The sequence below is a fragment of the Ciconia boyciana genome, chromosome 1 (assembly GCF_034638445.1).
Source record: "Ciconia boyciana chromosome 1, ASM3463844v1, whole genome shotgun sequence".
NCBI classification, from domain to species: Eukaryota; Metazoa; Chordata; class Aves; order Ciconiiformes; family Ciconiidae; genus Ciconia; species Ciconia boyciana.
Window position 1 is genome coordinate 61406318 of NC_132934.1, and position 13469 is coordinate 61419786.

The 13469-nt window shown below is 39.9% G+C and overlaps 1 protein-coding gene across 1 annotated transcript in view; it reads right to left on the bottom strand.

Moving 5' to 3' along the window:
• POLR3B (RNA polymerase III subunit B) overlaps positions 1–13469 on the bottom strand; it is an 82815-nt gene that overhangs the window by 52845 nt on the left and 16501 nt on the right. Inside the window, exons 10-12 of the mRNA XM_072870572.1 lie at positions 7398–7520; positions 5729–5845; positions 5104–5238 (exon numbers count right to left, since the gene is read on the bottom strand). Of these exons, the coding sequence (XP_072726673.1) occupies positions 5104–5238; positions 5729–5845; positions 7398–7520 (375 nt within the window). The remainder of the gene's footprint in view (positions 1–5103; positions 5239–5728; positions 5846–7397; positions 7521–13469) is intronic.

Here is a 13469-nt window from a genome sequence, read left to right on the forward strand (position 1 = left end):
TGAGATATTCTATTATTAAAAGTGAAAAAGGCTGTTTAAAGTGCCCCTTCCCAGGAGCTACTTAAAACGGACAAGACAGACACCCAAGTGACTGTAAAGGGCCGTCAGGGGAAGCAACTCAGCAGCACAGAGTTTGGAAGCAGTGCAGAGTCTGCAAGACCAGACCAAAGCACAAAAGGTGCACAGTTACCATTGCTTCTGGACAAGCAGAACTAAAAGAAACTTTTAGGGGCTCAAAAGCAACCTCTGGTCTTGACAGATGCCACGACATATCTCAGGTTACGTAGGCAGCTTCCTCACTCAAATACACTTTTATCCTGCTACTTTCTGCCAATCACAATCCATGGAAAACCAATTACACCCACAGAGAGTCCACCTGGTTCAACACCTGCCATGCTCTTCTAGAAGTGCTACTATCTGGAAAGTGCAATGTTCTTCCACATCTCTCCCTTTAAAAAAAAAAAAAAAAGAAAAGTCTACAGTTTAAGCAAAGAAGCTATGTAACACAGCTGAGTTGAAAAAAACCCCCACAATACAACCCTTCAAAAGTGCTGCAATTCAAGCCAATTATTTCCTGTATATGTATACTAATTACTTCTAGTTCTTAAAATAGCCATAAAAGGAAAGGCTACCAAAGTTTGTTATCTGACTTTTTCTGCTCTCCAATCTGCTTTGCTTCTGCAGTTTGCTCAACCTCTCCTTGCAGACACTAATAGCTTCCCAAAACACTTAAATCTGCATTACGTGATATATTTTAACTGTTCACAATGATTAGCTTTGCAAGCAAGCAGTGTAAATTCTATAGCCTGGCAGTCCTGTCCTGGGACTCTATTTTACAGCAGCTCCAAGTGTCAGAAGAACTAAAAATGCAGCAGCTACCAATGCCAGAAATGGCAGTTCCCAGTGTACAAAGCATTGTACAGCTGAACAAGCTAGGTATTCAGCCAGCACAAGCTAAGACATTCTGGAGTCAGTGGTACAATTTTATTTCTGTATGTGCAGAATTAAACTCAATTTTAACTGTCTCCATCAGATATAGTCCCAACTTTTCCTCACCTTCTGGAAACAAGAAAGCAAACCACTCATTCCTCTATCACTAGGATGGGCCACTAGCTTTCATTTGCTTTCCTCTACCTACATGCCCCAGTTGGGCTGACCAAAGCATTTGGCAAATGACACTGCAAAGCAGCTAACTAACTTATAAGCTACCCTTTTCACTGGCATCACAAATGCATTTAAGAATTAAAAAAACCCAAACAAATAACACCTGGAAACTCAAGACAGACATCCGATTTGCAATAAAACGCTCCCACTGGCCTTCATGGAGAGCAAGACTGGATTATCTTTGACAGTCTACTCTACAAGACATAAGGAACTCTTAGTGTTCAGTCACTAAATTGTAAAACCAGCAATAACACACACTGTATGCTAACCCTTGACAAAAATGGAATCCTATTTTCACTCTGGACAGAGAGTTTTTGTTGAAAACTGGTTAAGTGGTTGTTTTTAGACCTGGTCTTGGCATGAGAGGAAGGTGTTGTAGACCCTCTTTCCCTTCCTGATGCTTGTAGTACCGTTAACATTTACAAGGTGATACCCTCTCACCACTGTCAAAAGAAATTCAGTCACCTGCAACTCACCTGCGATGTCACAGCTCATTTAAATCAGATTTCCATCAGAAATAAAAGCATCTTTTATGAAGCATCGTATTAGGAAGGAGAACCCACTGGAGTCTCCAAAAACTAGATTATGAGGGAAGTATTTCAAAAGTAGGGAAAAGTAAAATGAAGGAATGTGCACAGTTTTAAGATGTCTGACAGTCTTGTCAAAAAAGAACTAGACTCTTTTGAAATCAATCATGGTATACATTTGATCTCAATAAGTTTGAGCAGGACTTAAACATTTAACAAAACATTTAACAGAACATTTGAAAAAATTCACTCAGAAAATGTTTTCTGAATGTTTTCATATTTGATTTCTTGATCATAAAATTGCAAAAATCTCCTAATTCCACATGCCATAGGGATTATAAAGCCACACCATCCTTCCTCCTCTCTGAACTAATAAAGTAAGTTACACCTCAAGTACACCAACTTGCTACTATTTGCCAGTCTGAAAAGCATTATACTTTGCTAATTTCACTCACAGACTCTCGGTCTGTAAGAGCTCTGACTACCTGGCAAAGCAGAATCTCACAATAACCACATTATTTAGGTCAAGAGCAAGAGATTAAAGAAAAAGGATGGAATGCCAGTGATAATATTCAACGGATTTCATAGTTAGTCCGGGGCCTTTCAGCCCGCTTCAGACAGGAGCACTAAAGAGCAAATTATATTTAAGAAAAAAAAAAACCTGACAGCTCATCAATTGATTTTCATTGAAAATCCTAAGAAAAATTAATAAAGAAGTTAAGCTGCTGAAATACAGTTTCACCAATTAGCTTAATGTCAGAGAATTCTAATTAGGTGCCTTGAGATTGCTATTTAGCGTTTAAGCCTTTAGAGTGCCAAATTCTCCCTTTCACACAAACTGGTTGCAAAATTAAAGACATTAGGCAGCCTTAATTATATTATCAGAACAGCTGGGATTAGGCAATCTCTGAAGTCAAGGCGGTATTCTTTTGTCACAGGGTAGAAATCCCTTGCTTTCCAGGGTGCCGGATTTTGGTGCTGTTCCATATCTCACCCATACAAAGCAAGCTGCATTAGAAACAAAAAAAAAATGAGGACAAAGAACAGAGTAATGCTTAGCAAATAATGAACACATTAAGGAAAGAGAAAAGGTAGGTGAAAAGATTAAGCCTGAAATCAGTAGGTTTTGCTAACACCTCAGCTGGCACCTGGCCTACCAAGCCTCTAGTGGCAGAAAGACTAAGAGAAAGCTCTGTAAACCAGCTTGGCTAGTGGATACAACTCTGTTATCTAAAGCTAAAGCACATTTCGTACTCTCTTGTCCCACGGGGTGTGAAATTAGCAGCTATTGTTTTCACACATTTTTATAAACACAATGCCTTTTATGTCTTTACATTGTTTAGACCGCTATGTTTTTCTCCTCACATGGGAATCTTTTCTTTTTTTTTCTTTATTCAAATGTTAAATCAACAGGATTTTTATTCCAGGAACACGCTGGCATTAAAAAAAAAAAAACAAACCACCAACCATTTTATCCATGCAAACTTTAGCTAAACACAAACATTTCAAAACTGGCAAAAAAATCTCTACACTTTTTAGTCTGTAATCCAATCAAATTAATATTACACCAGTAATGTTGCAGAGAGGAACTCAAGTGTTCAGCTTGAAATGTGCTTTTAAAATATCACAAGAGAGCCAGAACTACTCTTAATCAAGTGTTACAACACCCCCTGCATAGTTCTCCTTGATGTAGAAAAAATACGCATTGGCTTTGTTATGATGATCCTCTACATTTAAAACCTCTCCCCAGTTAATTTAAAATGACTTTGGTTGTTAACATCTGTGTGAGCAGAGGCCTTTTTCTTACAGCTTGTAGAAAACTTTCTACCTGCTCTACTTTCTGCCTCTAAAAATATTAGGAAAAAACAAACTACTCCTTCAATCCAGTTAAATAAGAACAATATAATGACAAAGCAACAACTAATTTTACTGATTACAGTCATGCTGAACTACAGCAACAACATTATAGCAGAAACCAACTAAATCCATTACAGCTTCAAATATTTGCCCCATTAAAATATTGCACTAATGTCCTCTTACTACTCCTTACACTTTAGAAATACATTCTGCTTCAGCACAGAAGTTTGATGAACAGTCATCATATTAATTTGAAGAAAAGATTTTTTTTTTCCCAAACAGGTTAAGAGGGTTTTTTTCCTTGTATTTGTGCTTAGAGCGTGTTCAAGAGCGTCATCTTAGTTTCTTCAGGAAACTAGGAAGCAAAGCACATGTTTTTACTCTGAAATGATTGTGCGCTCTGTGTGTGTGTTCACGTGTGTGCATGGAGGACAGGGCAGGGTGGGAAGGAGAATAGGAGTATGAGATAATATGCAAGCACACATCTTAAAAAGTACAACAAGGTGAGAATTCCTACTGGATATGAACAAAAAGGAATGGACTTTGTTACTTGTGCTGCAACAGAAATCCCAATACAAATGGTGTGGGGAGCAGAGATGCACAGTTTCTCCAACCTGGTGCATTATGTATACTTCTTAGAATTTCTGATGCCTGATCAATAACCAGAGATGATACTGACTGTCAAAACTCCAATTTAAGTTAATACAGAGCACAGCAAAGAAGTCCAATCCTAATCTAAATTGGTTAATCAAATAACCACACATGGCAAGGAAAAATCCATGCCATGGTAACTAAGCAGTTCCTTCACCTGATAGGCAAATTCCCACTGCGTTAGGAAAATGTAGTTTGGCCAACAGCTGTGAACTGCCACCTTCTCTGCAAAGGAACAGTGCCAGTCAGACAACTCAAACCATTCCCTCCTTCACAGCCCTTTGTTACTGCTCTACCTCCAGTGCCAAAATTCTGCAAGCAGAGAAGTCCATGCAATCCACTTCCATTAGTTGCTCAAGTTAACTTTAAACCACTTACTTTGTTAATTCATGCTACTCTAGAGGCTAAAGGCAGTTGACAACAAATAAGCAATCTCATGGGCTTCTCCAGATTACAGGAGGCTTGAGCGGCTGTTCTGTGAGCTGCTACACAAGCTGGATTCTCCATAGGGGGACAGAGTGGACCTGACATGCAGGCACCTACTTGGTCCCAGTTTATTCCTTCACCCAGTTGCTTAGAGGGGGACACTGGAAGATGGATCTTACTGCTGCCTTCTTGGCACTAACAGTGTTATAATGGAACTAGAACTGATGCTGTACTTACACTGCTCTGTCCTTTTATCTGGTATAAAGACACAATACAGAAGTGAGGATATAATTTATTATAATATATTAGTCTCAATCAGGGAAGCATATCTATGAGTCAACACAGAAAAGCCAACAAAAATAAAATTAAAGGAAAAACACTTCAGTTGAGAAGACAGGGATGCTCCTCATTCTGCATCTTTTAAAAGCAGACAGTAACAAACCCCAAAAGAGCACTTCGCTCTGAAGTAAAAACTCACCTGCCCTGCCAACTCCAAACGTTTATTTCCATAGTAGTCTCTGTCGTCTACTTTATTTTCTCCTTGAGCCAAAATTACTCTGCGCACCATCACTGCTGTGTATATGCACTTGGCACGAAAATTGAATTCCTTCACCTGTAAACAAACAAACAAAAGTAAAACATACTGATGTTTCAGTATCAGTTCCTCAGTTCTTATTCAGACAAACACATCCACTTAAATCAATGGGTAATCTGAGCTGACTGAGGAGTCACAAAAGGGATTTGTGCACTTTACCTTCTTAAAAAATGCTAAAAGTAATATACATTAGCGACATTGAAACAGATAGTAAATGAAAATAAATCAGAATAAAGGTATAGGCCATGAGAATAAGGTCCTGAACTAAGAGCTGATACTGCCTGGCTATGCAGAAAAAATGCATAGTATGATAAGTAGTTCAATGGTACAGCATTTCATAAACGTAAAGATTACTTTTTACTCAATCCAAATCTTGGCCTTTATTTTGAGGATGATTTACTTTATCTCAGCTACAAAACAAGCGAGGACATTTGCCAACAAAGCTCACACCATGAACAACCACACATATTTACTCCAGTTTAAAAAAAAAACCAAAACCATTACATACAAGAACATGGGTCAGAATAGTTGATGCTAGCAGCTCTCGTGCTTCTTCCATCTTTGTTTTCTTTGGGCCTCCCCACATCCTTTGCCTTCGTACTTTGTTTCCAATGTACTTCAATGCCTGTCAAGGGGGAGAATTAACATCAGAATTGTAACCTATACAAATATGCATACACACAGAGATCTGTATGTATTCCTCAGTCAGTGCAATCCCACTAGCCACAGATGATACAAACTCCAAGCACAGTGCAAAATACCAAACACGTAAGTGATGCTAATAAAAAAAAATTCTTGAAAATTGACACAATTGATTATAATTAAACATACAACATGTTGTTTATCATACATTGATAACATTTGGAATGGAAAGTGGTGAAAGAGCATGCTTACTACAATACTAAAAGAAAGGAGATTGCAGAGATATAGGAAAAACGATTATATAAATTCCAAAGATACCTAGTTTGTTTAATTTGACTTTTCACCTCCAGTTCTTTTGTGTACGTGCTAAGTTTCATTCAGATATTAATCTGCGAGGTGGCACTCACTGTTTAATAGGCACAAATGCTACTGTGTAGCATCCACATCTGTCTCCAAGAGCACCTTGCAATGATTACTGGATTCTTACTCTCTTACCAGTTGTCCAAGAAATGGAATCAACCTGCAGAATTCCGGGTCAGATGAGCCAAAGAAACTATCCAGGTCCATACAGGAAGTTCCTGCCTGGAAATGAAGCCATGCCCCCTGTGCCAAAGAATTACCCTCTCCACTACATGACAGACTATCCTTTCCATCTGTTACCTGCTTCCGCAAATAGCTCACTTTCTTTTCATTTCATTTGACATTTCTCAGACAGAGTAACTTCTGCATTTCTCTTTTTCTACTTTCCTGGATGCTTCAAATTTCTCTATGTTCCTCCAGCATCACCATTTTACTCTTCTGACTCTGAATTAGGAAGGCCTTCATGCTACCTCTAACCCTGAAAAGCCCCAAAAGATGCAAACTAGACTTTAGTTTGCACTAGACTTGAGTGCTGCAAAGACTTTACAGCACTCAACATCACACATGGAAAGATCCGATAAAGTTTACAATGAAATAGCAGAAATAAGACTAATCTTCAAAAGCTTCTTCTAGCAGATTAATATGTGCATGATGGAAATGCTGACAGCAAAATGGCCTGTGTTCTGGCTAATTAAAAAAGTATACATGAACTGAAGAGAATTCTGGCGAGTCTTTAGCAGGATGGAGGGTGGCTATTATTGTGGGCTTTATACAAGAGATCAGAATTGGAGGAGAACATCTACTCACAATGAAATGGTCACGTCCACATCAATGGGGCTTCTGCAAAATGGGGCATGCAATTCCTTTTTAAAAAACAGGAATCATCCTCAACAAAAACCCCTAATCTTATGGACATGAGTACTTGTCACATACATTAGAACATAACCCTGGCCTTCTGAAACAAAGCATTTCTCGAGTTTGTTTTCTTTTCAGTTAGGCAATGAGCAAAGCCTCACTTTTGACAAGTCCTGCCCCCTTAAAAACTCTCAGCTTAAAATAACTCCCAAAAAACAAACCTCAAAACACTAAGTGTATGTCGACTGCTGACACAGCAAAGTGGTCAATACCCACTGTCTTCAGATTTTTATGGCCTCTGGCCATGTGAAAAGACACACCTGCATCTGTGTAAAAATCTGAGCTTTTTGGCATTCTTCCAGACTAGGAGCAAATGCAGCCATCACATGTTCCTCTGTGCCAATCATTTGTACAATCTCTTGGTCACTCTCAACACCCATGGCCTAGGAAAAGAAGAAAAGACAGAAATAGCACAGGCTTTATGTTAACTCACTGACATTTGCTTATGCTAATTTGGTATTGTTTGTCTGCATTACTACTAAGCAAGAGCTAGTTCTTCTCTAAGAAACTGTGCCATCTGGCACTGGCAGCACATATTCTAGCTATGGAAGAACGTTAAATGGAAATCTTGATAAGCAGCAGGAACACACACTTTTTGGAGAGCCTTTTTTCCTTCACTGACAAGAGTTAAATTCTATGGTTTTTCTTAAGAAAAAAAAAAAACACCAGGTAATAACAATCCTACGCATGTAACAATGAAAACCAAGTCAGAATCTATAATAAATAAAGGAAGGTGAAATTTCTTAAAAGATTACACATGGTCTCTTACCACAAGCAATTTCACAAACTCAGTTGACTGTGATACAGCATGTCCTATTTGAGAAACGTTTACAATTTACCTCCTTTGCAGCTCTCCGCATTTAGAAGATGACTTCACTACACAATTCCACTTGAAAGCCATTCTATTATTTCACTGATCCTTGGACACCTTGTTAGACTTTATACTGCGGAAAAAGCTTAATAAACTAAGAAAGCGCTTAACAGGTTTAGAAAAATCTCTCTATCAGTAAGTGTTTCAAGGTGGCAGCCAGCAGTGAAGGCCTTTGTGGATTCCAGATGGTGCTAAAGCTCCCCCCTTCACACATTTGCCTGGAGCTCTGCCATATCAAGAAATGGAATAATCTCACTAAACCTCTTCTGGCTGAGTTATAATATGTTTCTCAGAACTTTGTGAGGAAGTTACGTTTGCATTCATATTATTCTTCAAACTGCCTGCCACAAAGACCATTGTAAATAATAGCCTATGTAGACCCTAGTATTCTGGTTCTCATTAAAAACTGGCAGTGTCCCAAAAAGTCACATTTTCCTCAAAAATGCACAAATACCTTCCCTTCTTATTGCCTTCATTGGGTGTCACTTTGCTTAACACCTAGCTAACGCTATCCCCTTGCAAAACTGTTGCTCTAATTGTGAAGTATCCAGCTTTTTTTTTTCTTTTTTCTTTCATTTCTTCTTTCTTTTTCAACAAAGAAGTGGTTGGTTGAAGTTCCTTTAACTTAAAACGTTGTCTCTTCACCTTGTGTTTTATTAGAAATTAAAGGCAGTGCAAAAGCAGCACACATACTTAACAGTGTGAGAACATTCCTGTTTTAGTGCAAAGCACAGATCACAATTCCACCATCTCGGACAGACTTAGTGACAAATCAAGACACAGTTACTTCACCAGACAAGAGTGTTTCACCATAGTTTGCTCCCACTAAGTAGTCACCCCTCTGATCTCAAGGCTCTTTTCAGAACCAGAGTTTGCCCATGTGATATTACTGTAGTTCAGATCTCTGTTTTTCAAATATTATTATGCTTCCTCACCCTTTTAAATAAGGTCACACAGTAGTTAAAAAACCTCAGCAGAGAAGTTAACAAAATCCCTCATGACCTGAGAGCCAGACTCATAAGAAAGTCTACAAAAGCATGAAAGCTTCACAATAGTAATTTTCCATGTGTCTAGGACTTAATAGCTGACCAGCAAAACAGTTTAGGAACCACAACTGGATTCATATTCATTATTGCACTTAGCCTACAGAAGAACAAAATTTTATTAAGGGAATCTTTGTGCCATTCTAGGCACGTATACTAGGAATACATTTATCTAAAGAACATCAAATGCAAGCTGAAAAGATATCACCCTATTTCTGTCCACCAGGTTAATTTTAGGACGGCAACCAGATTGTAAGAGTCATGTAAAAAGTGAACAATACAAGTGGGGAAAAAAGTCAACATGTAGTTTTACTATGCTCTTTTGTCCATTAAAAAACAGAAAGCCACAGTAAATTGAAGAGGGATGATGATTTCTTCTAACTTGATGAATTCTCTGATCAGAAGTCTGACAACAACAAGATGAGAATAGGACATATCATTATGCCCATATAGATTTTCTAGTTGAAGTTTGTAACAGCAAACTCACTTGAGAATTCTGAATTTGTGTGTGGGAAAGGCTGGGATCTGCCACCAAACATATATGTTGTATTGTTAGATAAGTGCAAATTGGGGGAAATTAATTTATGAGTAATGACTAAAAACTTAGGCAAATTACTGAAAAAGATGTGCTGATACAATAGCCTAAAAGTAAATCCATTTATTCTCCTCTGTACTCTCAACAATCATGGGCAGAGCTGCACACACAAATCCACCTATATGCAACACTAACAGGGCAAGCAATAGGCCCATCCTGGTATCTGACAGATTTGTAATCTTAACACGTTCTTTTTTAGTAAATTTGGCCCTGATGTTGCACTTGTACAAAAAAACCCCACCAAAACCAAAACCAAAAATGTACCCCAGAATTAGCCTGTAACACCACTAGCATAGTAACAAAATACTCCTGGGTTGTTGCTTGTGTTACAGAAGCACTGAGGACATGCAAAGTGGGAACGGGTCCTTAAAGTGCTCACAATCCCAGGACAAAGCCGAGGGAAAAGGAATTAACATAAAAGCAAAGCAAGAGACAAGATGTCTTGTTTATTTTTGATTGGAAGGCAATATCACAAAGAGAGAATTTTACGAGGGGGTGGAAGGGAAGGAGACATTGCAAAGGAGTAACTTCACAGTAGCAATGAAAGCATGAGGACAGAGACAGTAGCAGGCTGTTGAAGACCATGGTTGGAAGGCTAGCAGTCAATGGACATAAGACAGACAAGTCAAAGCAAACATTCAGAATATTCAGATCATCCTGAGTTCAACTGGGAGAAAGTCAACCGCTTCCTTGGACTGGGGAGGTTCCTGCTGCCCAAAACGTGGGTGTGTGTCCACACATGTGTGTGCACACACATGTACACGAGAGAGTGTGCATGACAGAGTGCGAGCCCAACTCTTCCTCCCCCAGCTCATGTCTTAATGATGATGTCTAGGCGTTTCCATGGCACTTCACTAGAATGTAGTTCTGCAGTCCATCAGGCTAAATTACAGAATGGAGACAGGCAGATGACTGGATTAAAAAGATGTCAGGGAAGTTCAAGGTTGACATCACAGACAGAATTGGTCTGGAGCTTTCATAATTCAAAAGATACGAGCTATGAAACTGCAACCATGGGAACCCATAATTCTGCAGATCCAGTAAGACCACCATTCAGCTGTTCCTCTAGAGTTGCATCTTAACAGCTCTAAGACTAACACAGGTTTGTAAAAATGAAACTCGACCTGCTGTTCAAATCTTTTGCCGCAGGTCCTAGAGCAGCTCCTTACAGCTCCCACATAAACTAAAGATACTTCACCTACCGATTCAGGTCATAAAATTAAACTTTTAAGTCCCTGTCATGGTTTAACCCCAGCCAGCAACTAAGCACCACATAGCCCCTAGCTCACTCCCCCCTCAGTGGTAAGGGGGAGAGAATCAGAAGACTAAAAGTGAGAAAACTCATGGATTGAGATAAAAACAGTTTAACAGGGAAAGCAAAAGCCACGTGTGCAAGCAAAGCAAAACAAAGAATTCATTCACTATTTCCCATGGGCAGGCAGATGTTCAGCCATCTCCAGGAAAGCAGGGCTCCATCACACGTAACAGTTACTTGGGAAGACAAACGCCATCACTCCGAATGTCCCTCCCTTCCTTCTTCTTCCCCCAGCTTTATATACTGAGCATGACGTCATATGGTATGGAATAGCCCTTTGGTCAGTTGGGGTCAGCTGTCCCGGCTGTGCCCCCTCCCAACTTCTTGTGCACCCCCAGCCTACTCGCTGGTGGGGTGGGGTGAGAAGCAGAAAAGGCCTTGACTCTGTGTCAGCACTGCTCAGCAGTAACTGAAACATCCTTGTATTATCAACACTGTTTTTGGCACAAATCCAAACCATAGCCCCATACTAGCTACTGTGAAGAAAATTAACTCTATCTCAGCCAAAACCAGCACGGTCCCCCTAGGTTATAATTCTCTTCCTTTCCCAACCAGTTTTGGTGCAGCCTGCAACCTTAATTTACTTCAGCTCCCAGGACTCACTCAAGTCTACCGAATCAAGATCACAAACCCAAAAGAAAAACAGCCCTTACCTTAAAACAGCTCTAACTCCCTGCAAGGTAGGGAGCTCCCTGCAAAAGCAGCAGCACCACCTCACCTGTAACCCTGATGTTTTTCAGGATAGAAACACCCTTAAGTACTATACAAATATTCCACACCTCCTCTAATGCTCACTGCTACCTAAAACTGTTCAAGCCCCCCCAGGTATAGCTCATAGCCTGACCCCGCTATGCAGGGGTCACACAGCCCTATCATCTGTGCACAACTGACACACAGCTAAAATAAAGGTCTCTTGGGGTTGCAAGTCAACTCAGGACATCCTAAATACCATTCTGGTTGCATGTGTATATTAACTAATGAAGCAATGTTACACAGCAAGCAGGAAGCAAATTAGTTGTGCCTGTTTCCCATTACAAGGCAGTTAACAGTCCTTTAAAAACCTCAACAAATACATACTTTGGGGGCAAAATTGTACAATTTATATCACTACTTCAAGGCAAAAACTGCATTTACATATATAGGGGCTGCACAAATGCTTCTGTCACTTTCAAGAAAGAAGGTTGGGGAAAAGTGTTTAGGCTAGCACAGCAACAGAGCACTAACTCCCCCACATTTGAAGAGCAGACACTTCAAGTCTGTCCTAGAACAGTGCCAGGACCATGCCTTTTGTAGCCTATCAAATTTCAGTTAGCTGTGGTCAACATGCTAAACTTCACAAAACCAAAACTTACATGTGTTCAGCACAACTAGCTGTTAAATCTCCAAATATGCCAATCACAAAGATCCTTACAGTTCTGGATGGCAGAAAAGCAAAGCAGCAGAACAAGGTCATTCAGGCTTTCAGTTTAGAAGAGACTATGGATAAGGATGAACTGCAAGGCAGATGCCTCCTTTAGGGTGACCCCACACAGTCCAGTCCCTGCACCTATCCAGATCAAGGGACCTTCAGATCCACACTACTTCCACCCCTTCCCACAGCCCATGTGCCTGGGTTTCCTTCCTCACCATGAAAGAAAAGAAAGGATGGGAATACTGTATGTTCAGGTCTTGCCCCAGCATGCAGCTGTGTCCATGACTCATACCTGAAATGCCAAAGTGCTCTTAGATTCTAGTGAAAGGGAGCTCTTTATGAATTTTAGGCCTCAGCTCTGTCAGCAGGTGGTATTTGTAATGCTCTCTACTTCACAGCCCTTGTTTTTGACAAAGATGTCTAAGGGCTATTAGTACACATCCACTTTACAGTTGTGGTAGCTTTAAATCCACATTAGATCATAGATCTCCAATACTTGTTTTCTTTTCTATAAAATTACAATGATTTTCTGTACCTGATCTACATTTTAAGTCATTCGCAGGAACACTGGGCCATTTAAAGCTACTGGGACTAGACAGACAATCCAAAATTGCCCAACCTTCTCCCACTGACTTTCAGATAGCCCCTGACAAAACTGACCGCTCTAGCTGGCCCATGCACTGGATAGCAGCCCTCTACCAACTACTAGTCATTTTCTTAGTCAAAACACAGAGGTCTGTGGAACTTGGTTACAGCCTAGATGCTGGTCTGGGAGGAAATGCAGAGCAATAGATTTTTTTTCATTGTTTTCTCAGTTTATTTTTTAATTGGAAATTATACAAGCAGTTGCTACAGTAAAAGTTAAGGATGCAAAGGCAACCAAAACTTCAGACCTTAGATTGTCTGTACCGCTTAACTTTGCCCCTTGCAGACATGCATCTCTACATTACAAGAAGCAGAACACTTACTAGTAATGAGGAAGACCCATGCGCCATGCCCAAGGCTTGGGTCTCAGCAGGAAAGAATTATTCTCCTTGCTTTTCCAACAAATCTCCTATGTATAATACTGCCATGAGAGAGAGCTGAGGCTACACGGG